This window comes from Propithecus coquereli, unplaced genomic scaffold (genome assembly GCF_000956105.1).
Source record: "Propithecus coquereli isolate 6110/MARCELLA unplaced genomic scaffold, Pcoq_1.0 Scaffold137, whole genome shotgun sequence".
In the NCBI taxonomy this organism is placed as follows: Eukaryota; Metazoa; Chordata; class Mammalia; order Primates; family Indriidae; genus Propithecus; species Propithecus coquereli.
In genome coordinates this window covers 8,358,525-8,383,676 of record NW_012137969.1, presented here as the reverse complement: position 1 = coordinate 8,383,676, position 25,152 = coordinate 8,358,525, and the positions used below count along the sequence as shown (strand labels likewise).

The 25,152-nt window shown below is 58.1% G+C and overlaps 1 protein-coding gene across 1 annotated transcript; it reads left to right on the top strand.

Annotated features, from left to right (window-relative positions):
• The first annotated feature begins 203 nt into the window (after window positions 1-203).
• SBK1 (SH3 domain binding kinase 1) lies at window positions 204-25,057 on the top strand. Its single transcript, XM_012639159.1, has 4 exons — window positions 204-982; window positions 18,958-19,190; window positions 20,496-20,698; window positions 21,368-25,057. Exons 2-4 carry the CDS (start codon window positions 18,965-18,967, stop codon window positions 22,205-22,207), a joined length of 1,269 nt encoding a protein of 422 aa, XP_012494613.1. The 5' UTR covers window positions 204-982; window positions 18,958-18,964; the 3' UTR covers window positions 22,208-25,057.
• Window positions 25,058-25,152: the final 95 nt, after the last annotated feature.

The following is a 25,152-nucleotide window of genomic DNA, read 5'->3' as shown; positions in this document are numbered from 1 at the left end:
CCTCCCTCCGCCAGGGAGAATCTGCGCCCCGCGGCGCGCGGCTGGAGGCGGCGGCGGGAGGGCGAGCGCGCGCCGGACCAGTGCGCGTGCGCGAAGGCGCGCGCCGAGCGGGGCGGACAAAGGGGCGGGCGGCGGCGCGCGAGCCGGGGGGCGGAGCCGCGGGCCAGGCGGGCAGGTGCGCGCCGGCCGGAGGGCGGAGCCGCGATGCCGCGATGGAGCGGAGCCCGGGCGGGCGCCGGGGCCGAGGCCCAAGCACCAGGCGGAGCGGGAGCCGGAGCCGCAGCCAGAGCCCGGGCCAGGCCGGGGTCAGGGACCGCAGGGCTGGGCTGCTCGTAGCGGCGGCGACGGAGCCCCCCAGCGGCTGAGGGGCTTCCTCCCAGCTCCTGCCGGTGGCCGGGACCCAGCAAGCCCCCGCAGCCGGGGAGCGCGGGGGTCCCCCCACCACATCCAGGATCCAGCGAGCTTCGGGAAAGAGGGGGACCCCTCCAGATCCAACACAGAGCGACTCCCCCTTGGGGGACGCGGAGATTTCCTCTGTATTTAGAAGACAGCGACCCCTCTACGGTGCCGCGAAGACTCCCCCTCTTCAACCTGGGCCCCCCAAGACCTAGAACGCAGGGCCCCCCGTCCGGGATTGCGGGAACCCCCTCCCAAGATCCTGGCCATTACAACTCCACACCTCAAGACACGAAGACCCAGCTCAGAACGCCCCTAGATCAGAGGATCCTCATCCCCCCCAACTCCGGTACACAGAAATTCCAAATCTAGGGACCCGAGGACAGCAAGAAATACCCCTCACCAGCAAGAAGCCTCGTGGCGCCCTCTCAAAGCTCCAGGATTGGGGCGACTGAGCCTCTTGCGGCACCTTTCGTATCCCGGCCCATGATTGTGGCGCCCTGAGCCCCCCCACCCGGGCCGGGCTGACGAAGACCGAGACGGCGCCCAGGCCCCCTGCCGCGGCGTCCCCGCGGCCCCAGCCCAGGTAAGCCGGGCCCAGGTGAGGGGCGGCAGGTGAGTGGCCACCGAGGTCCCTATAGCCCTGCAGGTGGGGAAGGAAGTATTGGGTGCGCTCCTCCTCCCCAGCGTCGCCATGGAGCCGAGGCTGAAGGACGTTTCTTTGTGTCTCGCTTGGAGGAGCCGCCCCCTCCTCCTCTCCCTTCCCCCACCCTACACCCTAGCCTTGAGGTTTGGGCTCAGCTCCCTGGCCCCACGGGGAAGTGGTGGTGAAGCCCCTTGTGCCATGGAGTGGGAGGAAGAGGGTGGGGAGTCCCCCCCAAAAGCTGTGAGCCTGGAGTATTGGACCCTAGGTCTTTGGAGGCTTTATGCCCCTCCCCCCAAAGGCAGGCTGAGTTCTCAAGTGAAGTCCCCCATGGGAGGAGAAAATTTGGGGGTGTCCACAGGTGAGAGGGCCTGCAGTATGTGGCCCAGGGCGATGACTGGGGCTCTGGGTGTGTGTCTTTGTCTGTGACAGAGCAGGGAAGGGGTGTGTTTGAGAGAATGGGTGGGAATCCCTTATTTTCTCTACTGCCCCCCACCCAGGTCACAGTGGGGGGTCTTCACCCAGGACATACTTTGTGCTCCCTGCAGGATAGGGAGGGGACAAGCCCTTCACAAAGTGAGGTGCTAGTTTCTGGGGAGGGGAGGTAGTCTAGATGAAGAAGCCATTTCAGGTCAGGGCACCTTTCTGTCCCCATATGTCCCAGGGACAGCAAGCCCAAGGTCTTCCCTTCTTCTCCTGACCTCTGAAACACCCAGGGCCAAACCCAGCCTGGGTCAGTATGTCCTAGACAGCCCCGGGGCAATTCCAGGTTCTCGCTTTAGCTTTCCAGGTAATACACAAAGCAGTACCCCAGCCTCGCCCTTAGTGAGTCCTGAACCCTGGGGACTTTGCAGCTCATGGGAAAGCTTAGAGGCCCTGGGGGATGTTGTACCCTGAAATTCTGGATCAGAGAGCCTGAGAAGGGGCTGGACCACGCTGAGCTGCTGGCATTTCCCAGTCTCTTCTCTCTGAGCCGTCTGCAGGCCAGCAGTGATGCTGAACCCATTTGATAGATGAGCAAATTGAGGCTCACAAAGGCAGGACTGTGGGTACAGGGAGCTCCACCAGTACTTCCTTTGTTTAGATATTCATTCAACACACCTTCAGCTCCTATCTGTGGTGGACCACGCACTGGAGGCAGGGTCCTTTTTTCCACTTCAGCCCTAATGGGCTGTTCTCAATTTGCCCAAGCCATGCCTTTTGGGCCAGCTAAGGTGGACCTGGTCAGATCCAGCCGACCAGTTCTTGACCCCACACCTGAGGCACCTGGTCCCCATCCTGCTGCAGACTTGGGAGCACTGAGCCTGGGCGGCTGATTCATCTTCTCTTCTCTTCCCAGCACCAAGTGTCCCCACCCCCATCTGCTGCTGGCGTTGACTCAAGGTTGAGGATGTGACCAGCAGGAGAGGAGGGTGAGGGGTGCTTCAGGCCAGACCTCTGGCAGCCCCTCCTGCAAATTTAAGGACTGTTGAGGCAGCCTCCTGCCACAGACTGTGGGGGAGCCAGCTCCCCTGAAGACTGGGTGACCTTGGGCAAACCTGTAACATTTCCCAGAGATCCTGGCAGGGCGGGTGCAGATGGAAGTTGGGCCATGAGAAGCATCCAGGTGTGTCATACCCATCTCTGAAGGAGTTCATTGCCCCCAGTGGGTTTGCTTATCACACACCCCACAGGCAAGGCAGTGGAACTAAAGCCTAATAAAGAGCAGCAATTTGAGTCACTGTGACCAAGGAAAACTGCTGTGAGGCCAGAGGGGAACAGGGAGTAGGACCTCCCCTCCTCACTAAGCTGCGGTGGCTCCCTATTGAGTCCGCACTCACAGCCCTCTGCAGTCTGGCCCCAGGCATCACTTCTGGCTCCTCAGTCACCCTCTTCTGCTCCTGGCTCATCTCCTCTTGTGTCCTCTAATTCTTCCCCTCCGTCACGTGCCACTCCCCTGACCTGAAAAGCCCCACTCTAGAATAGCTCAGGAGCCGCTCTCTGCCTCCGCCTCCCTTTTTGAGCTGACCTGGGCTGGCACGTAGTGGAGAGCTGAATTTGGTGGATGAATTGGTGGCTTGGAGATGGTGGCATGTGTCTACACCGCTGTGAGAGTTTGTCTCCACATGGAGACTTTGAGCCCCAGGAGACGGGAACCGGGTTTGTCTTGCCCACACTTCATCAGCATTTTCTAACCCAGAGCCTGGCACATTGTGTAGCACGTGCTGTAAAATACAGCCTGCAGATGCTTTCTGTGGATCTAGTGGTTTGTATGTATTTATTTATTTATTTATTTTTTGAGACACGATCTCGCTCGCGCACCCAGGCTGGAGTGCAGTGGCGTGATCATAGCTCACCGAAGCCTCGAACTTCTGGCCTCAAGCGATCCTCCTGCCTTAGCCTCCCGAGTAGCTGGGACTACATGCACACATCACCATGCCTGGCTAATTTAAAAAAATTTTTTTTTAGAGACAGGGTCTCACTATGTTGTCCAGGCTGGTCTCAAACTCTTGGCCTCTAGGCATTGTCCCACCTCAGCCTCCCAAGTGACCGGGGTTACAAATGTGAGCCACTGCACCCAGCACTGGTATATTTTACATGTTTGTTTTTGTTGTCAGTGCTAAAAAAGAAATTGGGAGACGTTACATACAAATGCTGATTTTTGGATCCTTTTGAAAAATCAGATGACGGGGCAGCCCCAGGCCGGAGCCAAAGAATGACCGTCTTCTTTGGACAGGGCCCATGCCCTCCAGCTCGCCCCAGGCCCCACGTGACCTGTTCACTCATTTATATGACCTACTGGCCCCTGCTGCTGGCATCTGGGTTTGCAGGCCCAGGATAGAGGCTAGAGAAATGTTTGCTCAGTGGGTGACCTTTGTGTGTTTTGCACATACGGGTGTTCCCTGCCTCCCCCGTGGCCAGCTTGCAACATGCACAGAGCAGTGTCCATCCGGGGTTGGTAGCGCTGTGTGGTCATGTGGGCCCCGAACTTCTCCAGCTTGGTCCTACTTTCCACTCCTAGCTCCATGTCGCACCCTCACCCCTGTGCTAGAGGCATTCAGCCACCAAAAACCTGTTTTCACTGTCCCACTTGCCCGGGAGCAAAAGTCCAAGGTTCTAGGCACAAGTCTCACTGAGAACTCTTGGGGGAGGGCTGCTCTCTAGGCTTCAGTTTACCCTTCTGTCCAGAGGAGAATTGGACTAAAGCTTCCCTTGGCCGTAAACTTCCTTCTTGTTCTCACTTTCTAGGGCTGAGTCCAAGCTGTTTTAAGTTTTGGTCAGGCAGGAGGGGTGGGGCTTCGATGGAGGAGTCATTCAAAAATATCACATTCCCTAAAGATGAATGAAACATCTTGATGGGTGTTGCCATGTAGCTGGGCCAGGGGCCAGCAGTGGGCCTCAGCCACTGGGCATGGCCCTGGAAGAGAGTATGCCCTCTTCCTGGACAAAAGTCTGCTGCAGCCTGAGCTCAAAAGAGATGGCAGAGCACCATGGTTTAGAGCACAGGCTCTGGACTCTGCCTGGGTTGGAATCTCACTGAGCTACTGTGTGACCTTTAGCAAGTCACTTACCCTCTCTGGGCCTCAGTTTACTTATCTGTAAAACAGGGATAATACCTACCCTAGAGGGTAGTAGGGGTATTAAGCAGGCTAAAATATGAGAGGGGCCTGGGGTAGGGGCTGCCCCATCAAAAGGGCTCCATAACTACTGGCCCCTGTTAAAAGGGGCCTCAGCAAATGGATGACTAAGCCTTGGTGGTTATCCTTATGGTGCTATCCCCAGGGAGGGGCAGGGGTCTTTGAGAGGCAGTAGCCTGTAGTCAAGAACATGGAGCTTGCCCCTGCTGGGGGCGGAGAGGGTGGAGGAGGGTGGAGGAGGGTTCAAGGCTGAGAGGTGGAGGGCCCTTCCTGAGCCTGTCCTGGAGCTCTGCCTGAGAGGGGACTCTGGGTGGCCTGGTTCTGTAGTTAAGGCCCTTGGCAGCCTCTGCTTTCCAGGTGCCTTTGGGCTTTTTCCTGGGGTGGCTCCCAGAGGCTTTCTGCCCCAGGCCAGAGTTCCTCCCACCCCTTTCCAGGTCCAGGAAGCAGTGGCAGCTGGGCCTAGAAGGGCTGGTTAAAGTTCCCTCTCCTCCTTCCTGCTCACCCACCTTCCCTCTCCCTGCCCCAGCTTGGCCACACCTGGGGAAGGAACCGGTCCAGACTTGCAGCTCAGCCCCTGGTCGGGAAACCATATAATGTCAGAGTTGGAAAGGAAGCAGCGGAGCATTTTTCAATGTCAAGTGTTCTGTGCCAGGCACTGGACATCGTTTTCTCATTTAGCCCTGAGAACAGGACGGCATTAGCCTCAGAGCAGAGATGTGAGCCCAGCTCTGAGGACCACCAAAGGTTTGTGTGAAACCTGCAGCAGACTGCCAGGGTTCGAATCCCACCTCTACCGTTCACTAGCTGCGTGACCTTGGGCAAGTCAGCTATCCTCTGTGCCTCAGTTTCTTCTGATACAGAATGGAGATAATAATAGCTCCTACCTCCTAAAGTTGTTGTGAGGATTAAATGATCCGTTACAGGTAAAGTGCTTTTAGCTGTGCCTGCTGCTTAAGTGTTTGCTCTTAGTATTTCTGTCACACCCTGCTGGGGTATGCAGATGAGCTGAGGCAAGGCCAGGGGACCTGCTGTGACTTCCTGCTGCATTAGCACTCCTTCCCTATAGCTTTAGGCTGTCACTGGAGGGGCCCAGAATGTTCCATCTGCCTCTGAGCATTGGGACGGCCCTGAGGGGTTGGGAGACAGGGCAGGAGTGGTGCTGGACAGGGCAGAGCTGCCGCCTCCTCCCGGGCCCAGAGAGGCTGCACGGCTCTTGGCCCCCACTGCCTCCGAGGCAGCTTTCCTGAGTCTATTAGGGCCCCTGCCAGAGCAGGAAGGGGTTCTGACTTCAAGCCGAGGCTCACGGCCTTGCAGGGAGGAGACCCTCTCACCTTTGGAGCTCAGGTGCCTGCCAGCCCTGACCCCAAGTGTCTCCAGGAGGCACAGTGCGACCCATAGTTAACACAGCTTAGTGGTAAAAAAACACAAGCTCTAGACCCAATCTCTAGCTGTGTGACCTTGGGCAAGGTGCTTAACCTCTCTGTGCCTCTGATTCCTCGTCTGTAAAAAAGGGGGATGATATTAGTACCTGCCTTGTAGGGTCATCTTGAGGAGTACATGAATGAATGTTTGTAGGGTGCTGTGAATGGCATGTAGCACCCACGAAGGGTTTGCTGTTAATATATGTCCTCAAAAGCCCTGAGCAGAAAGGGAGTGTTAGCCCCACTTTAGCAGGTTAAAAAAATGGAGGCTCAGGGATGATGTTTCCATATCTGGGGTTCAGGGAAGACTCTTTCCACCTTTGTACCATTCACACAGTCCACAGGGCAAGGCCAGCCTAAAAGAGCCAACAGGACCCAGCCAGGGCCCCAGCTGCAGCCTTTCTGCCCCAGGCCTCTGCTCACAGCAGAGAGGAAGCTGTGGCTCTGGCCCCGGGACTCCCCCAGAAGCCTCTCAGTCTTCCCGTACCCCCTCCTCAGCCCTGCTCCAGGGACGACTGGCCTCAGAGTCGCTGAGGGCAAGGCCCAGGCCAGGTTCGTGCTGTCTCCGCATCTCTCAGGGCCCGGCGCACCGGTCGCTTTTGGGAAGGGTTTGCCCAGGCCTTCGGTTTGGAACGTATCTCACTTGGAATGAAAGCCAGGTCCCCCGCTGCGGCCTCCACCCCTCGTCTGATGTAGGATGGCTCCTAAGATGGGCCACCCCTCCTCTACCCTCGTCTCCTGCGCCCACCCCCTTACCCACCACTTGGCAGCCACCCCACCCCCGGGCCTCCACACTGTCCCCCGCAGCGCCCACACACTTGCAGCCTTCTCACCCCGACAGTTTCCCCGCCCTTGTCCCGCCAGGCTTTCCCTTCAGGATGTCTCACTGTCTGACACAGGTCTCTTATCTCTCATTGTCTGCCTCCAAACTGGAATATAAGCTGCTTGAGAGCAAGGCTGTTTGTATGGTTCACGAGTACAGATGTATTCCAGATCCAGGGACAGTGCCAAGTACATAGTAGGTGCTCAAAAATACTTCTTGAATGTTCTGGAGCCAGACAGATAACCTCTAAACCACTTCCTAGCTGTGTGACACTGGACATACAACTTAATTGTCCCTTCTCTGAGTCTCGGTTTCCCGAGCTATGAGACAGCAGTCCCCAGCGTTTTTGGCACCAGGGGACCATGTCATGGAGGACAGTTTTTCCACAGACCAGGAAAGGGGGCGCTCAGGTGGTGGGGAGCGGCTGTGCATGCAGACGAAGCTTAGCTCGCTTGCCCACCGCTCACCTGCTGTGCGGCCCCGGGTTGCTAAGTTTTATGGGAGACAATTTTTCCACGGATGGGGCAGGGGGTGCGGTGCTCAGGCGGTGATGTGTGGCCCGTTCCTACCAGGCCACGAACTAGTACCAGGCCACACAGCCTGGGGGTTGGGGACCGCAGCTGTAAGAGATGTCATGGGAATAATAGCAGCTTGTCCTAAGACTGTTGTGAGGTTTAAATCAGTCAATATATATTAAGTGCTTATACTTTAAGTTGTTTGTAAGTGTTGGCCATGGCTAATAATACTTTAACCTGCACCACTGTTATCCTCATTTCATTGCTGAGGAGGTGGGGGCACCCAGGCAGTAAGTGGCCTGCCCAAAGCCTCCTGCCTACAAATGGCTGCGCGGCCCGAACCTGGGCTGCAGCTCCCTCTGTGGGAGCTTGGGGAGGGCAGGGAGGTGAGGGCTGCAGCTGAGGAGGGCCCATCTCTTCTGGGAGCCTCTGCTCGCTCAGTCATCTCTCCGGAGGCCACAACTTGTCCCTGGTGGACACCCAACCAAGGGCCCTGGCCTGTCAGCCAGTGGCGGGTGGCCATGTGCTCACCGCCCTTCACTCTTGTTGACAGCCCTGAGCACTGGCGCCGGCCTCCCCCATGCAGCTAGGCAGGGAAGATCTCTCCAGCCCACTGCCCCCACACTCCCCCACGGGCCACCTTGGGCCCTGGGCCCTCAAGTAGCCAGGAGGGCCAGGCCCAGGACTTCCACCTCCTACAGGGCCCTGCTGGGGTGGGCCAGGAGAGGCTGGAGGCCTGTTCCAGCTCTGGGCACCAGCTGCAGGCAGGCAGCGTCACAGGCTATTAATAGCCACCAAGGATGTGCCCCGAGAAAGGGGCGCACTGTACACCAGCTGAGGGGGAGGCTGAGGCAGGGCCTGGCGCTGAACACGGAGGCTCACAGCACAGGAAACCCAGACTGCCCTGCTGGGGAGGGCAGTGAGGACGATGTTTGGTTCTGGTTTCTGAGGCTTGATCCCGGGAAATGGGAGAGCTGGGTCAGGCGATCCCCACAGCCCCTGCTGGCTCGAGTGGGCCCTAGGGGTAAGGTTTAGCAGAGCTGAATGATCTTCACTTACAGAATAGAGAACCGAGGCACAGTGAGAGTGTGCCCGAGCCCGTCTGCAGGGTCACGACCGAAGCAAGGTCCTGGGCCCCACCGCCGTCCAGCAAACTTGCTGAGCATCCGCTTTGTGCCCATCATGTTAAACGGGCATTCTCAGCCCCATTTTACTGATGGGCACACTGAGGCTCGGGCAGGTGGCACAACCTGCTCAAGGTCACACAGCTAAGGGGTGGAGCCTGAGTCTGTATCCTATGAGGAGAAGATTTGAGAATGTTCTCTTCCTCCTTCTCCTCTTGAACCAGAATAGAATGTTTGGTGGGGTCTGTATCTGTGTCGAAGGACCAAGGAGAGGAAGAGGCCTTATCTAGAGTCCCAGCCCCCGGATGTATGCAGAATAATGCACGTGCTACATGGGGACACTTTTCAGGGCAGAAGGTCCTGGGCCTAATGGTGACCCATGAAGGAATAAGAACCACTAACTTAGCTCACTTCATAGCCTGGAAGACTGAGGAGGAGAGGGGCCGGCCAGGGCTCCCTGACGACCAGGGCATAGGCCAGAGTCCTTCGAAGCACCTCTGGGTCCCCTGCTCCCTGGCAGCAAATAGGAGAGTCCACGTGCAGGCAGATTTCTGTACTGAAGTACTGAGCCCAGGGGCGATGGGAGGCCGGGGACATCCTTCCTGGGAGGTGTTAAGAGGCAGAGAGCCAGGCTGGGACATCTACTTTGGGGACATAGAGGGAGGGCTCCTCCTCAGGCAGGGTGTTAAGGGGCTCCCAGATGCCCCCACCTTCCTGAGCACAGCGGCCCATTGCGGGCATTCCGGGCAGCCAAGATGGACCAGTCTTCCTCCTCTGGCCCCTCTCAGGAGACACCAGCCCTCATGCCAGGTGGGCAGAGAGGTGCTACCTCCTCTGACACTTGTGTCTGGCATTGTCTGGTCCCCAACCACACTTGCTTCCTTTTGCTCCCTAGACCCAATAGGATTGTACCACGTGAAAAGTTTCATTCCTACCCTTCCTCTGTTGACTCGGTTCCCACCCTTCTCCCCAGAGGGTCATTTGTTCATTCATTTATTCATTCGATAAATATTTATTAAGTGCCTACCATGTGCCAGATACCATGTTAGCCACAGGGGTACGCAGCAGTGAATAAGGCCAGACAGCAAAGTCCCCACCCTCCAGCTACTTAGGTTCGACTGGGGGAGACAGTCACAATAGATGTCAGAAGTCGGTAAGTTACATAATGCATTAGAAAGTGATATGTTCTACTGGGGAAAACATAGAGCAGGGTATGGGGGTCGGGAGTGCAGTAGGGCAGCCCGAGTTGAGAAGGTGTCATTTGAGCAGAACTTGGAGGAAATCGTGTGGCTATCTGAGGGTAGAGGTGACCAGGCAGAGGGAACAGCCCCCAGGCAGGAAGCTGGCATGTTTAGGGGATAGCAGGGAGACTGGTGTGCTGAGTGGGGTATGGGGAGGGAGGTCAGAGGGTCAGTGGAGGGCTTTGGAACAAGAGGGGAGCCCATGGAGGGTGGACTGTTGGGGGCAGGGGACCAGTTAGGAAGGTACTGTGGGGGCTGGGAGGTGATGAGGTGAGCAATGGGAGCGAGTGGTGAGTGGCCACTGAGGGTGGCAAACACCTTTCTTAATATCTGGTGTTGGTTCTAAAGTTATTTTGTGCAAATACAACCAAATGAGAAACCTTATTTCCCTTCATTTCAAGGTAGCTTACTAAACACCTGGGACTGTCTGGCCTCATCCCAGAGTGATACAGAGGCCCAGAGATGGCAAGGAAGCTGGGGGCAGCTGCTGTGCTCTCTCTCCTACGTGGCTGGGGCAGGGCCAGCGGCTCAGCTCTCTGGGGGTCATTGGACACCCTCCAGAAATTCCAAATGCACCCACACTTTAACCCAGCAAGCCTATTGTAGAATTTATCGTACAGATACACCTGTGCACTGCAAAACAGCTCTGTACAAGGCTTCCGTACGTTGTTTATAGTAGTAATGAGAGGTTAGCCGCCACCCAAGTCTCTGCAGTAGGAGTTTGGTTAAATGGATGGCAGCATGTCTGTATGTACCTTTCCAGCCCTGGGGGCCTGAGTTCCACTTCTGCAGCGATTCCTCCTGCCTGGCTCCCCGAGCTCCTACAGCCTCCCCCGGCCTTGCCCTTGGCGCTGGGCTGGCCTGGGTGCTGTCCATGCCTGTGGTGCTGAAGACTACGGGGCTGGAGGGAGGCCTGGTGCTGTGGCTTGATCCCGGGAAATGGGGGAGCTAGGTCAGGCGACCTGAGTCTGTGGACCTGAGACCAAGAGTAGAGAAGGGGAGATAGAGCGGGGGGAAGTTCAGGGTTCAACGCCTGGCTCTGCTACTCAGGAGCTGAATGACTTTGGGCAAGTTGCTTAACCCCTCTGAGCCTCAGTGTCCTTATCTACAAAATGGGTTGCCGTGAAGATTAAATGGCAGCAGCAATGTGAAGCCTTGGCACAGTGATAAAATAAATGGCGATTTTTACTGTATCAGTTTAGAGACAGTAAAGCATAGTGGTTAAGCTTTTGGACACCAGAGTGATGGTGCCGGGATTTGAATCTTGGCTCTGCCACTTACTGGATGGATGATATTGATCAAGTGACGTGACTGCTCTGTGCCTCAGTTTCCTCATCTAACTTGGGGTTAATGATAGTCCCCATGTCATAGGATATTGTGAGGATTCGATGAGTTCATTTACATGAGGCACTTGGCATATGACAGGGGTTCCCTAAGTGTTAGCAATTTATCATCACTTCCCTCCCTGTCCTCATCAACAGTCTCATGACAGCACTGCAGCCTCTCTGTTCACAGTGACCAGGGTTACTCACAGCCACTCCCATCTGTGCTGTGCTTGGGGTTGGGGCTGGTAGAGGGAGACAGCACCTTGCCCTGTGGGTGCCCCAGCCTCTAGCCCAGCCCTGCCACTGACTCTCTACGTGCCTTTGAGCCAATAACTGTTCCTTCCCGGCCATCAGACTCTGCATCTGTAAAATGGTGCTAATGATACTTCTTGCACGTCCCCAGGAAAATAGCTATGTCCCTATAGGGTCACATTCAGGAAAGCCAAGATATAAAAAGTTACAATTTCCCAAACACGTAGAGAATTAATCACTCGGCATTTGTCACGCCCTGGCTAAGTGCTGGGAATAGCAAGATGATTAAGGCACGGATGGGGCTTGCTTTCAAGGAGTTCTTGGGTTTCTTGCTGGGTGGTTAATCCCCTTCAAGGCCCATTCAGGTGTCACCTTCTGATGCCGGAAGCCACCCTGAGCCCCATTGCCAGGACCCTCCGTGGAAGTGCGGGAGCGCTGACTATTGTCCTGTGTCCGTGTTTTCACTGCCACCCTGGTTTGCAGGCGCATTCTCATGTGTCTGGTGCACTGCTCTAACCTGCCCCCCATGCCAACACCCAGCACAGTGCCTGGCCCGAGTGGGTTGCAAGTTACATAAACCCAAGTCAAACAAGCTTAATTAAGCCAAAAAGGAAGTGTATTCATTCATGAAACAAATGTTGAGGAGCATAATTGGCTTTAGATGTGCCTGGATCCAGGGCTCAAAGTCATCAGAAATCTCTCCACCTTTCTCTCATCTTTATTTATCTTTGTTGCTTTATTCTCCAGCAGGTCCCCCTGCCTCCTCTGCATGGTGGCAAAGCCAACCCCCAGCAGCTCCAGACCTGTGTCCCCCAGTTTTGCAGCCCAAGGTGAGAGGATACCTCTTTCCTGATGGCTGCAGCAAAAGTCCTAGGGCTAGATTTCAGTGGGTCACACTTGTTCATCTCTGAACCAGTCACAGTGGCCTGGCAGATGATGGGATGGGTCCAGTGGCTGGCCAGGCCTGGGTGGAGACACCCCTGCTGAACTGCGTGGGAGAGAGAGGGCCGTGACCCAAGGAAAGGGACATCGGTGCTGAGCGGGAGAAACACCACGTGCCCATTCAGGCAACCACAGAAAATGGGTGAGCGAGTCAAAGATTGGGTCAAATCTGATCTTAAGACAGTTCCTCTGACCACATATATTAGGATTGCTCGGAGGAACGTAGAGGCAGGGGAGGGGATGTGGAGGGGTGGAGGGCGGCTCGGTCACAGAGGCCCCACCCCCGTTGCTTTGCAGAGGAGCACAGTGAAGCAGGTGAGAGCGGTCAGAGGTGCTCCCTGTCCCCCCCCGGGGCCTGCGATACCATCATGTGGCTGCATTTTTCACAGGGACTTGTAATAATAATGCTAACCCAGAAGTGAGGTGACCCACCAAGGAACTAGTCCCCAGTCAGTGGCATCCTTCCAGGCCGGGGCTTTGCTAAGGATACCCCTGGAGTTTGCCCACACTAGGGGCACAGCAGCACAGGTCCAGCGCCCTGAGGGAGGGGACCGGACATAGGGGCAGAGGATCTTAGAATCCCAGAGAGAGAACCAGAAAGGCCTGGCTGGCATCACTTGATCCAGCCTCGTCCCCACTGATTCCCCAACAGATGAGCACCCAGCCTCTGCTTCCACCCCGCAGTGAGGATGCACTTGCGCCCTGCCACTTCTTATTTTGAGTTGCTGCCTCTCTGATCTGGCTTTGGGGGCCTCACAGGACACAGTACAGGAGAGTGTGGGCTCTGGGGCCTGATGGTCAGAGGTCAGTCCCAGCACTGCTAACTACTCACCTGGGCAAGCGTGCAGCGCATCTGTGCCTATGTATCCGTCCTGGTCCATTCTGTGCTACCATAACACAATAGCCCAGACTGGGTAATCATAATGAACAGAAATGCATTTCTCACAGTTCTGCAGGCTGGGAAGTCCAAGATCAAGGTGCCAGCATCTGGCGAGGACCTTCTTGCTACGTCCTCCCATGGCGGAAAGGAAAGAGAGAGAGGGAGGGGGTGGGGGAGACTGGCCAAAAGGGGCCAAACTCATTCTTTTGTAAGGATCCCTCTCCTGAGATCATGGCAGAACCCTCATGGCCGAATCATCTCCTAAAGGTCCCACCTCTTAATACGATTACGATGGCAATTAAATGTCAACATGAGTTTTGGAGGGACATTCAAACCATAGCAGTATCCCTTTCTGTAAAACAAGGGTAATAATGGTAGTACCGACCTCCCAGGGTTGCGGTGATTATTCTGTGATTGAATTCACAGCACCTGGCGTGTGATAAATGCTCAGTAAACATTTGCCAGGGTTATTTTCTCCTGCAAGACAGGATAAGAGCAGGCCCCCTTCTCTTTGCAGGCTAGTCACCCTCCACCCACTCCTGTCACTGGGTTCTTGTCACTTGGTCCCCAGTGTTATCCTGTTTAGCCTTCTCTGGCCACGTTCCAGGCAGTTGAACACACTGAGGTTCACATCTTAGCTCTTTTGCTTGCTTACGACATAAACTTCGAGCTGGGGCAGTGCCCGCTGCTGAAACAAACAAGCCCCCCATCTCAGCAGCTAATGCAATAGACGTTTCCTTCTGGCTCACGTAACAGTGAAGAGTGGGTGATCCTCCTCACCGTGATTTGGGGACCTAGGCTCCCCCTGTCTTGTGGCTTCACCATCTTTTAGGGCTTGCAGTGCTCTGCAGTGAGCCAGCACGCAGGAGAAGAGAGACTAGAGGGAAGCTTCCCCAGTTTCTTGGAAGCCCCAGGCTGGCAGCGACACGCACCACTTCTGTTCACAGCCCCACAGGGAAAGGCCGTCACGTGGCTGCCCTGGATGCAAAGGAGGCTGAGAACGTAGTTCCCTGCTGGACAGCCACTTTCCAGCAGCGACTTTGTAGTAGAGAAGAGGAAACACATTTTTGGTGGACAGTGGCTGACTTTGCTACGACTGTGGGCAAATCATCAACCTCTTGGGCCTCTGTTCTTCATCTGTAACACAGAAAGCATCGCTCGACTGTGGCGAGGGTTGCACAGCTCTGTACGTTTACTGAAATCATTGAATTGTACGCTCAATGGGTGAGTTTTGTGGTACGTAAGTTACACCTCAGTTAAGCTGTTTTTTAAGTTAGGAACCATCTTGCCGCTTTCTTGGGGTTCTAGTGAGGGCTCAGTGAGTGACACTTTGCCAAGCTGGCGACACTGCGTGTTTGGCTGTGTGGCGGGGAACAGGGGTTCCAAAGTAGGCCTGAGTTGGGCGATGAGTTCAGTGTAGCTTCATATGGGTGGCACCCAGCTCCAGCTGACCGCCAAGAGGAAGTGGTAGGCAGTTCAGTCTTGCCCCTCCCTTGGGAAACCCTCCCCAACCACGGTGGCCCTCCCAGCATGTGGCAGAGCCACAACTTCTGCCGTGAAGTTGGGGGACCCCACCTGCACTCAACAACACAAATAGCAGGTGGAGGCCTCCCTTGGGGCCAGTGAGGACACACTTTTGAGGTGCAAGGCGGGGGGGCCCCCAGCAGCACAGTCAGCTCGAGTGTGGGTGGGTGCGGGGCTGACCGCACGGCAGGAACAGAGGTCAGCAGAGGCCTCCCCTGCCTGGTGCTGGCAAGTTCACAGCCATCAAGCCCACAGCTGCTTCCAGAATGGGTGCAGTGACGATGGTGATGATAAAATACTTTGAGGATCAAATTCCCACTGAGACTCTGTCCTCTTCTTCCCTACCTGGCTACCGAGGGATCTGGGCGAGATGTTTCCAGCATCCTTGGGAAAGCACAGTGGTTCAAAGCACCAACTTTGGAGCCAATCCTCGTGCTAGCTGTGTGACCTTGGGCCAGTTACGTAGTCTCCGTGCTTCGTTTTCCTCCTCTCCAAAGTGGGAATGATAATAATACCTGACTCTTAGAGTTGTGAAGATTAAGTGAGTTAGTCCTTAGAACAGGGCCTGGCATGTCGTACATCCTATAAATGTTGGTGCCGTTATTATTACTGCTGTTGTTACTGTTATTTTCTTCGTCATACGGATGTGGAAGCTGAAGCTTAGAGAAGAGGTGTGACTTGCTCAAGGTCACCCAGCTAAAAAGTGGCGCACGTTAAGATCAAGGCCAATCCTGCAAGCCTCAAGGCCCGTGCTGTTCCCGTCACTCCCCACTGCGCTTCTCAAGTCACATGCGTCGGAACTGGGTCAGAGGCAGCATGTACCTGGGGGATGACGCATGGGCGTGTGGATTAATTCCTTGTCTCCTGCTGACACCTTGCGAAGAATAGGCCTGAAGGGGAAGAGGGAGGGGGCGGTGGGGAGAACCCCAAAACTGGACCTTACGAACCAAGGAAATGAATGAGGGAGAAGGTTGAATCTGGTCTAGCCCCTACCCCTGGGGAGCTCTTGGCCTGTTGATGGGACAGAGAGGGACACAGCTGAGACTACCCCTCCAGGGCTTCCTGGAGGAGCGGGACCTCAGGGTAATGAGGCCTGGGAGAGTGAAGCCTGGGAGAGTGAAACCGGCAGGAGAGGTCGTTCAGGAGCCATGAGGACATGGAATAGGGGACACCAGAGCTGTGGAGCAGCCATGTGGGGTAGTGGGCAGAGCAGGGGCTGCAGCTGGGAGGGAGGGGCACACGGGGGGCCCAAGCCCGCCTATATGGCTGTGCCCCACCCCACCCAGAGCCTACCCTGGGCAGCCGAGACCAAGGGTGCAGGGAGGAGCCAGGCACCCTCCAGTCCCTGGGGGAGGGAGGGCTTGTAGCCACTGGCAGCTGCCAGTGCAGCACCCAGGGGGTACAGAACCGCCCTGAATGACCCGGCAGGGCCCAAGCCCAAGGTGGGAGAGTTGCACACATGTGTACACATGTGCTGCACGCACGTGGCCTGCCCACCTCAGCAGCCCTCGGGGAGTCCACACACCTCGGGAGAAGTAGGTCAGCAGAGCAGCCGGCGTCTTTCCCTGGCAGGCGGGGGAGGAGCTCGAGGCAAAGAGGGCTGTGCACTCATCTGAACCCCCCAGGGACAGTCCCACACTCCGCACAGAAAGGGCCCAAGGACGCGTTGGCCTGAGGATGCCGCACCAGAGCAGCCGTGCCTCTCCCTGCTGGCGGTGCGGCGGTCGCCTCGGTTTCCTAGCTCAGGAGCCTCCTCACCCAGTGTGGACATTTGACTGGGGTTGGAAGAGCAGATCTTTTCCAGCCCGCGAAACCGGGGAGAGACTCTCTCAGAGAGATGCCGCGCCCCGGCAGCCCAGGACAGACCCAGTGCCGTGCAGCCAGAGCTGGCACTGCATGGAGACTTGGCGACAGGGGCCGTGTCTGCGTTCGGGTCAGCACGCTAAGGGTAGAGAGGAAGGGCACGTGGGACCGGGCTTCCGTGGGCCTGCGAAGTGGGCTGGTGCAGGCTACAGACTAGACACTCCGAGGACAGTATGTGGCATTTCAGCCAGAGTCCCTGGCACGCGTTCAGGTTGAAATGACTAGGAAAGCAAAGGCAGTAAGTAGCTGGGCGGGGGATGGGGTGGAGGGGGTGGTGGTGGGTTCTGTTAGAGTAGGGGGAGACAGGCGGGCTCATGAGCGGAGGGAAGGAGTGGGCAGAGGGGTGACGGGCAGAGGATCCCGAGGAAGCAGAGGGCGGGAGCTGGGGGGAGGGCTGCCTCCTCCCCAGCCAGCTGAGAGGACGGTGCAGATGGAGCTCCGTTTGGGGCTGGGTGGGAGGCCAGGAAGTTCCTCCTGATGTTCCTCCTCTCCGTGTGAAGTGGGAGGCTGGGTCGTGCCGGAGCGAAGGGGAAGGCGGGGGGTGGGGGTGCAGGGGGTGCTTGGGGCCTGGAAGAGAACTGCTGGGCCGGGGTGAGGACTCTGCGTTCTCCTCCCCAGCCCGCAGCCACGTCCAGCAGCCCTGGCTCAGCCGGGGACAGCAGGGAGTAACAGTGTTAGCAGCAGCTCAACACCGGCTCCCGCAGACACCCACTGGGTGCCGGGCACCAGGCGCTTCGTGTCTGTTAACTTATTTAATCCTCACGACTGCCCGTGGGGAGGAGGTACTGTTATTATGTCCTTCTTACAGATGGGGAAACTGAGGCACAGAGGGACGAAGTAGCTTGCCCAAGGACATCCAGCTAGCAAGTGACAGAGTCGGGACTCAGACCCAGGCTGTCTGGCTCCCAATCCATGCCTCCTCCCAGATGGCGCTGTGGCGGTTGTCCTTCAGGGAGCGGGGGGCTGAGGGGCAGGCTGGCGGTGCTGGGGTGATGCATCTGGGGTTAGAGGGAGAAGGGAGTGAGGCGAGGGCAGCGGGAGGCTGCACCGGGAGGCAGGCACCCAGCGGCTGGAGGCCTCTCCTGCCAGTGCGCGCACAGACACGCACGCACACACACCTGCACCCGGGAAAGGTCAGCTCCCCCGCACCCGCCACTTTACAGATAAGAAAAGAAGGCCCCAGAGTGGCTGCCTGGAAGACAGGGACGGGGAGGGACAGGGGTATATACAGGGACAGAGGGAAGCCTTGGGGTGATGGATATGTCTGTGATGTGGATCACAGTGACGGCCTCATAAATGTATACATGTGTCAAAATTCATCAAATTGTACACTTTAAACATGCGCAGCTCATTGTACATCAAATATACCTCAATAAAACTGTAGGAAAATGAGGTGAAAAAAATAAGGGAAAAAACAAGAAACGAAGGCCCCAGATGGAGAGTTAGTTCACTGTCACCCACTCAGAGCCTTCAAGACTCGGGTCCCAGGCCGGGTGCAGTGGCTCACGCCTGTAATCCCAGCACTTTGAGAGGCTGAGATGGGAGAATTCATTGAGGTCAGGAGTTCAAGACCAGCCTGAGCAACATGGTGAGACCCCATTTCTACAAAAACTAGAAAAATAAGCTGGACATGGTGGCATGTGCCTGTAGTCCCAGCTACTTGGGAGGCTGAGGCAGGAGGATCGCTTGAGCCCACGAGTTTGAGGTTGCTGTGAGCTATGGTGATGCCACTGGGCTAGGTCTTTGTGGGGTGGGTGCTCTGGTCTTGTGTCTGGGGGAAGGGGGCTGGGCGGGTGGGGCCCTGGGACTGCAGCTGTAGTGTGTGTGCCTTGTGTGTATCTGCGGTGGGGGAGGCACCGCCAGGCTGTGTTGGCGTTTGGCTGTGCCGCGTTGTGTGGCCGAGGTGTTTTATGTGGCAGCCACTGCCTCAGATCTCCCCTTCCTCTAGCTCACGTGTCACTGTGTTTACTGCCCGTCTCCCTCTGGAGCGTAAGCCAGGGATTCTTAGGCATGTGTTCAGTGCTGTGTCCCCAGGGTTTTTTTGGACAGCCCTGGCAAACAGTGGGTGCTTCATTGATGCTTGTGAATGGGAGCACTCGTGTGAACTCAGTATCTTGGCTGTGTCTGTGTGACATAAACACAGGGGCCTTGCCTGACGCCGTGTGGGTGACAGCATGAGGCAGATGGGCTGGTGGTACCCAAGTGGGAGGGCAGGGACAGTGACTGTCTTGGGGAATGCTGGCTCAGGCTTGGCCCTTTCGGAGGATGCTTCTCGCCCCCTTGTGGTCATCTTGGGCCTGGCATCTGGGCTCAGCCTCAAGTTTTCTGGGTGCTGGGGAGTTGGGGGAGGGCCCTGGCCTGATGACACATTTCATGCCACAACCCCAACAGGGAGAAGATGAGCGTGGGCTGCCCAGAGCCTGAGCCGCCCCACTCCCTGCCCTGCTGCGGGCCGGGGACCGCCCCTGGGCCTGGTGCTGGCGTGCCCCTTCTCACTGAAGACATGCAGGCGCTGACCCTCCGCACACTGGCAGCCAGTGACGTCACCAAGCACTATGAACTTGTCCGGGAACTGGGCAAAGGCACCTATGGGAAGGTCGATCTGGTGGCCTACAAGGGCACAGGTTAGTGTCTGCAGGGTGGCAGGGTTTTAGGTCGGGGTGGGGGGGCATGACCGGGGCTCTCCACTTCTCTCTGTGGGGCCAGGAGGCCAGCAAGGAGGCGGAGCCAGGGGCCTGGTGGACAGGATGAGGCCTGACACGGCCCAGGGAGGAGGAGACTGGGCAGATGGGGCAAGAGAAGGAAGCCGGGGGACAGGCCCAGGGACCTTTGCAGCCCAGGGGAGAGGATAGGGCTGGCAGCTGTGTTTGTGGGATCACCAGCATACCCATGATAGCTGCCCCTAGGGAGGTGGACAGAGAGCTGAGGGTGTGTGCTCAGAACTAGACGCCACACCTAAATGGTGGAGGGAGATGACCCTGTGGGGTCAGTACAGCCAACTTCATTTCTCAGGTAAAGACAGTAAGACTTAGAGTCAGTCGCTTTGCCAAGGTCATACAGCTACAGAGGGTTTGAAGTAGGCTGAAACCCCAGTAGTCAGCTCCAGAACCTTCTTGCTTAGCCACTGAGCTGGGTGCCCCCCCATGCTGGAGGCTCACTGTGGTACCCACTCAGCCAGCTGGGGCAGGGGGCTCTGTGCCAACCGAGGGCAGCAGGAGGAGCACTGGATGTGGGGTCACCTGAGCTTTGCTGCTTGCCGTGTGACCTTAGGCAAGTGACTTGACCTCTCTGTGCTTCAGTTTACTTCTCTGTAAAATAGGGTAACATTATTACCCCCTTGTGAGGCGTGGGTTGTAAATGCGAAATGCTGAGGGCAGGGCCTGTGATACGCCGTGAGTGCTCTGTGGACACATGCATGTGCATCACACAGCTGTGCACCAGGTGGGCCCAGATGCCTGCCCAAGCGCAGAGTCGGGGATGTGTGTCTTCAAGGGTCTCCTTTCTTCTTATTCATTCGTCCCTTTAACAGACATTTGCTGAGCACCTACTATGTGCCAGCCTTTGGAGACACAGCGGGGACCAAGACAGAGGTCCCTGCGCTCAGGGGCACAGACAAGATAAATAAGCATACAGTATGTCAGGACAAAATGAGAGCAGGTGGAGGATGCGGCAGGCCCTGCTCACCACCCCTCGTGGAGGGTACGGCCTGGGTGTAGGGGACCCAGGTGATCCTGCCTTGCTGCAGGGCCTTAGGCAAGTCCTTTCCTCTCTCTGGGCCTCCCATCTGGAAAAGGAGGACAGTCGTGCAGCCCGGGGCCCAGGTTGTGCCTTGTCACTAGGACAGGCTGTGCAGGGTGCAGGACGGGCGTGTCGAGTGCAGGACGGAAGGGAGAGGGCGGCTTCGCCACAGCTGCTGTCACTCCCATCAGGCACCAAAATGGCACTGAAGTTTGTGAACAAGAGCAAAACGAAGCTGAAGAACTTCCTGCGGGAGGTGAGCATCACCAACAGCCTCTCCTCCAGCCCCTTCATCATCAAGGTCTTTGACGTGGTCTTTGAGACGGAGGACTGCTACGTCTTCGCCCAGGAGTACGCGCCCGCTGGGGACCTGTTTGACATCATCCCTCCGCAGGTATTAGGGTGGTAGCATAGTGAGGGAAGAGTGTGAGTGTGTGGAGGGGAGTCAATCGGTAAGTACTGAGTGCCTGCTGTATGTCGGTTACTGTTAGGGGGCTAGGGACGCACAGTGACGATGACAAGTGCCCTGCCCCTGCTCTCGTGGGGAAACAGACACCCACAACAAGCCACTCCAGACAACATCACATTGAGATAAGCGCTAAAGGCAACAGCCAGAAAGATGGGATAAGGTCTAACAGCGCCCTCCTCTGGAACTGCACAAGAGGGGAGGTGTCAGGTCCCCCTGGGAAAGAGGCCCCAGAGCAGGTGACCCTGGAGCTGGCAGGAGAGTGGGGGAAGAGCCAGGCGCTAGGTTTGAATCTGCTCTGCCATTTGCTGGCTAAGTGATGAGGCCTCCCGGAGCCTCCATGTCCCCCCAGGAGAATAGCCACCGCCAGGGTTTGATGAAGTCAGAGCTGAAGCGTCGCTTAGGGCAGCACCAGCAGGCGCTCCGTTGGTTCGGGGCCGCTGCGGTTACTGTGGAAAAGGTGAGGGGTGAGAATGCGCGGACAGAGAGGGAGCTGGAGCGGTGCCCGTGTGGGATGGGGGGCAGCTGGGACGGGAAGGAACTGGGGCAGGGGGCGGCAGGGGAAGGCCACCTCTGAGCGCCCCGCCCCGGCCGCAGGTTGGGCTCCCCGAGGACACGGTGAAGCGCTGCGTGCAGCAGCTGGGCCTGGCGCTGGACTTCATGCATGGGCGGCAGCTGGTGCACCGCGACATCAAGCCCGAGAACGTGCTGCTGTTCGACCGCGAGTGCCGCCGCGTGAAGCTGGCCGACTTCGGCATGACTCGCCGCGTGGGCTGCCGCGTGAAGCGCGTCAGCGGCACCATCCCCTACACGGCGCCCGAGGTGTGCCAGGCGGGCCGCGCCGATGGCTTCGCGGTGGACACGGGCGTGGACGTGTGGGCCTTCGGCGTGCTCATCTTCTGCGTGCTCACGGGCAACTTCCCGTGGGAGGCGGCGTCGGGTGCCGACGCCTTCTTCGAGGAGTTCGTGCGCTGGCAGCGGGGCCGCCTGCCGGGGCTGCCGTCGCAGTGGCGCCGCTTCACCGAGCCGGCGCTGCGCATGTTCCAGCGGCTGCTGGCGCTCGAGCCCGAGCGCCGCGGACCGGCCAAGGAGGTCTTCCGCTTCCTCAAGCACGAGCTCACGTCCGAGCTGCGGCGCCGGCCCTCGCACCGCGCGCGCAAGCCGCCCGGGGACCGCCTGCCCGCCGCTGGGCCGCTGCGGCTCGAGGCGCCCGGGCCGCTCAAGCGGACCGTGCTCACCGAGAGCGGCAGCGGCTCCCGGCCCGCGCCCCCTGCCGTCGGGCCGGTGCCGGTGCCGGTGCCCGTGCCCGTGCCCGTCCCGGTTTCGGTCCCCGAGGCCGGCCTGGCTCCCCCGGCACCCCCCGGCAGGACCGACGGCCGCCCGGACAAGAGCAAAGGGCAGGTGGTGCTGGCCACGGCCATCGAGATCTGCGTCTGAGTCGCCCCCGCCGCCCTCCCGGGGCGGGCACGCAGCGGGGGGAGGCGCCCTGGGCCTGCTCCGAGCCGGTGCCGGCGGCCGGCAGGAAAGCGTCCAGCCCCGCTGGGCTGGAGGGCGTAGCGGGTAGACTAGGCAGGACCGCTGGCTGCGGGTCCCGGCGGTCCGGTCCGGTCCGCGGGGGCGCTGGTGAGATAACCACCAAAGACCTCCAAAGCCGCCTGGTGGGCGGGGCCGCGGCCCAGAGGAGCCCCGCCCACAACACAACCAGGAGCAAGGGAGCGGCGGGCCCAGACTCACAGACACCTCCCCGAGCCCTGGAACCCCAACTAGTTGCTCCTTCTTGGCCCTTCACACCCCTGGCAGATCATCCTGCAGTCCCACCCAGGTCCTGCACTCCTGGCCACCCCACTCTGCCCCCTTCCCACCCTGGGCACAGAAAGGGACTGAAATGTTGGGCAGAGAAGGGGCTTAAGGCCCCTCCCCTCCCTCCGGCACTGGCTGGGACGAAGGCGACCAGGGGAGGCAGCCGCGTCCTGCCCCTTTCCTGGCAGGCTGGAGGGGAGAGGCCAAGCCGTGGAAAATGTAGCAAACGTCTGGATGTCGCATAGGTGTGTTTGTGTGTAGGTACAGGCCCCAAGAATCTAGTGACCCCCCACGCCCCCATTCCACCCGTGAGGACACTGAGCCCAGTAAGGCAGGCAGCTTGCTGTGGGCCAGTAGCCACTGAGAGGCAGAGCTCTCTCCCCTCCCCTCCCGCCCAAGGGACTGTCCTGACAAGTCCCGGGGATAGAAGGGCTCTCAGGGCAGGGGTCTCGCTGCCCTGCATCCTTAGGGCCAGGAGCCAGTGCAGAGCCAAGGGCCGGGCCCAGCCCCCCTGCCAGCTGCATCTTCTCCAGGCCCAGGGACCTCTCCCAGATCCTCCCAGTTCTCACTGCCCCAGCCTGGACAGAGTAGCCCGGGCTTCCAGCAGGCAGCGAGGTGACTTACACCAGGAATTTCTTCTGAGATTTTATCGGGGTCAAACAAGCCACCCTCCAACACCAGGCTGACCCCATCATCCTCACATCTCCCATGTTTCTGGTACTGGAGCAGCAGGAGGCAGGAGCCGCGTGTGTGGGCACGAGAACGGGGGGCCACGGACGTGTGAAAACAGGTGTGTGTGCAGAGTGGAGGCGTGTGGGCGCAGCCTTGTGTGTTCCCGTGACTGCGCATCCTGATGCCTCAGCCACTCCGCCCCGCCCAGGTTTCTCACGAGGCAGTGATCAGAGGGTGGCCAGGCCTGCATTTCCCCTACCCTCAGGGAATCCGGCAGGGAATCCTGCTGGTTGGTCCAGGCCCCCAGGCAGCAAAACAGACAGGAGGAACCAGCCTCACCCAGTGCTCCCTCATGGGGACCTCCTGCCCTCTCTGTAGTGGCTTGGGACCCCCACAATAACCTCAGCACGGGTGAAGCTGCCCTCTGTGCCTGACAGTGTCCTAGCAACTGTCCTGGGCCACCCCTGCCTGGGTCCCTCCTGGGGTTCTGGGGCCTTTGAGGGGGCTCCTTGGTGGGCCAGGCTGGCCAGAGTGGACATCCATCACTTTCTGGCCTGGAGCCCCCACCTCTCCACTCACCCCTCATTCCCACCTCGAACAAGGGCTATAGGTCCCCCTGCCCTGCCCGGGTCCAGTTTACAAACAGTGTGCGGTTGCCCCAGGGCCTGGCCCCCCTCTCCCTGGTATGCCCACTCTTCTCAAAACCCCACCTCCCCCGTGGGCATGGGGCCCTCGACATGCCAGGTAAGTAGCAGACCCCTCCTCCCACCAAGGGCCAAGTCTCAGAGAAGGCCCCATCACTGCCCCAGCTCACCTGGAGCCCAGCCGGGCCACCTCTCCCAGCCGCGACTTCTCCTTTTGCCTTAGGCCTCGCGACATCCTGATCTCTCCTGCAATAACAAGGAAGCGAGATTCCACAGTAGACGTCCCTTGCGTGCACACCCCCCTCTCTTTGTTAAGATCCTGTTCGGGAGTCGTCTCCCTTGTCGTAGTACCTAGTATGTTAGAGTCGGGAAGGGACCGTAGTGATGTAGCTCAGCCCTCATTTGCAGAGGGGCCAGGAGGGCGGCGACAAGCCTGACCCAAGAGCAGAACCGGATCACAGGTCAGGGCTCTGCTGCTGCCTCCTCTGCTGGTGGGGCTGGGACCCTTTGCCCCCTTAGGAGAGGTGTTGGTCACAGATGTTTACCTCAGTTTATGTCACTGTCGAAGAAACAAAAAATAATAGCAAAAAATAACACCGTAGACATGAAGACTTAGAAGACAAAAACACACACACACAAAATCTCCCCCCTTGCAATTTCTCTGTGAAGGTACAATGTGTATGTTCGTGTGTGTGTGCGTGTGCGTCTATCCCACCCCGGGCAGGCCAGGTCATCTCCGGCCTCTGTCCCAGCTCCTGTGTCCCCCATACTGCCCCTGTCCTCCGGTGCTTCCCAGAGGCCCCTCTGAGCTGGCCTGTGGGGTGTGGGGAGCCCATGGGTGGGAGGTGGGGCCATAGGTCAGCTAGAGGGTCTCCCACCAGGCCCACTGAACAGAGCCCCAAGGCTGCCCGATGGTCCCTGAGCCCATGCTGTGGCCGGTGGGACAGTCTTGGTGGCTGGCATCAGCATCTGAGCCTGGCTCAGGGCCTGGGGCAGGGTCTGGGCGGAATCCCAGAAGTCCCAAAGCCCCAGACCCTCATGTCTTGCCACCCCCCACCCCATGTGTTTGTAAATACTCTGGCAGCCTTTGGCCCTGAGAAGGTTTTTAAATGTGTTATTTACTTCTCTAAACATGACAATTGCTAAAAAATAAACAAAAGTTTAGAAAAATTACCACTGGGTGGCCGTCTGGTCTCAGTTTTGAGGTGGGAGGGCACCCTGGGCACCCTGGAAACTGAAGGTCTGATCTTGACAGATGCTCCGGGC

Coding starts and splice junctions, on each gene's coding strand:
- SBK1 (XM_012639159.1), top strand. CDS start 18,965: ATGAGCGTGGGCTGCCCAGAGCCTGAGCCGCCCCACTCCCTGCCCTGC. Junction 19,191..20,495: donor GGTGGCCTACAAGGGCACAG/GTTAGTGTCTGC, acceptor CACTCCCATCAG/GCACCAAAATGGCACTGAAG. Junction 20,699..21,367: donor TTGACATCATCCCTCCGCAG/GTATTAGGGTGG, acceptor CCCCGGCCGCAG/GTTGGGCTCCCCGAGGACAC.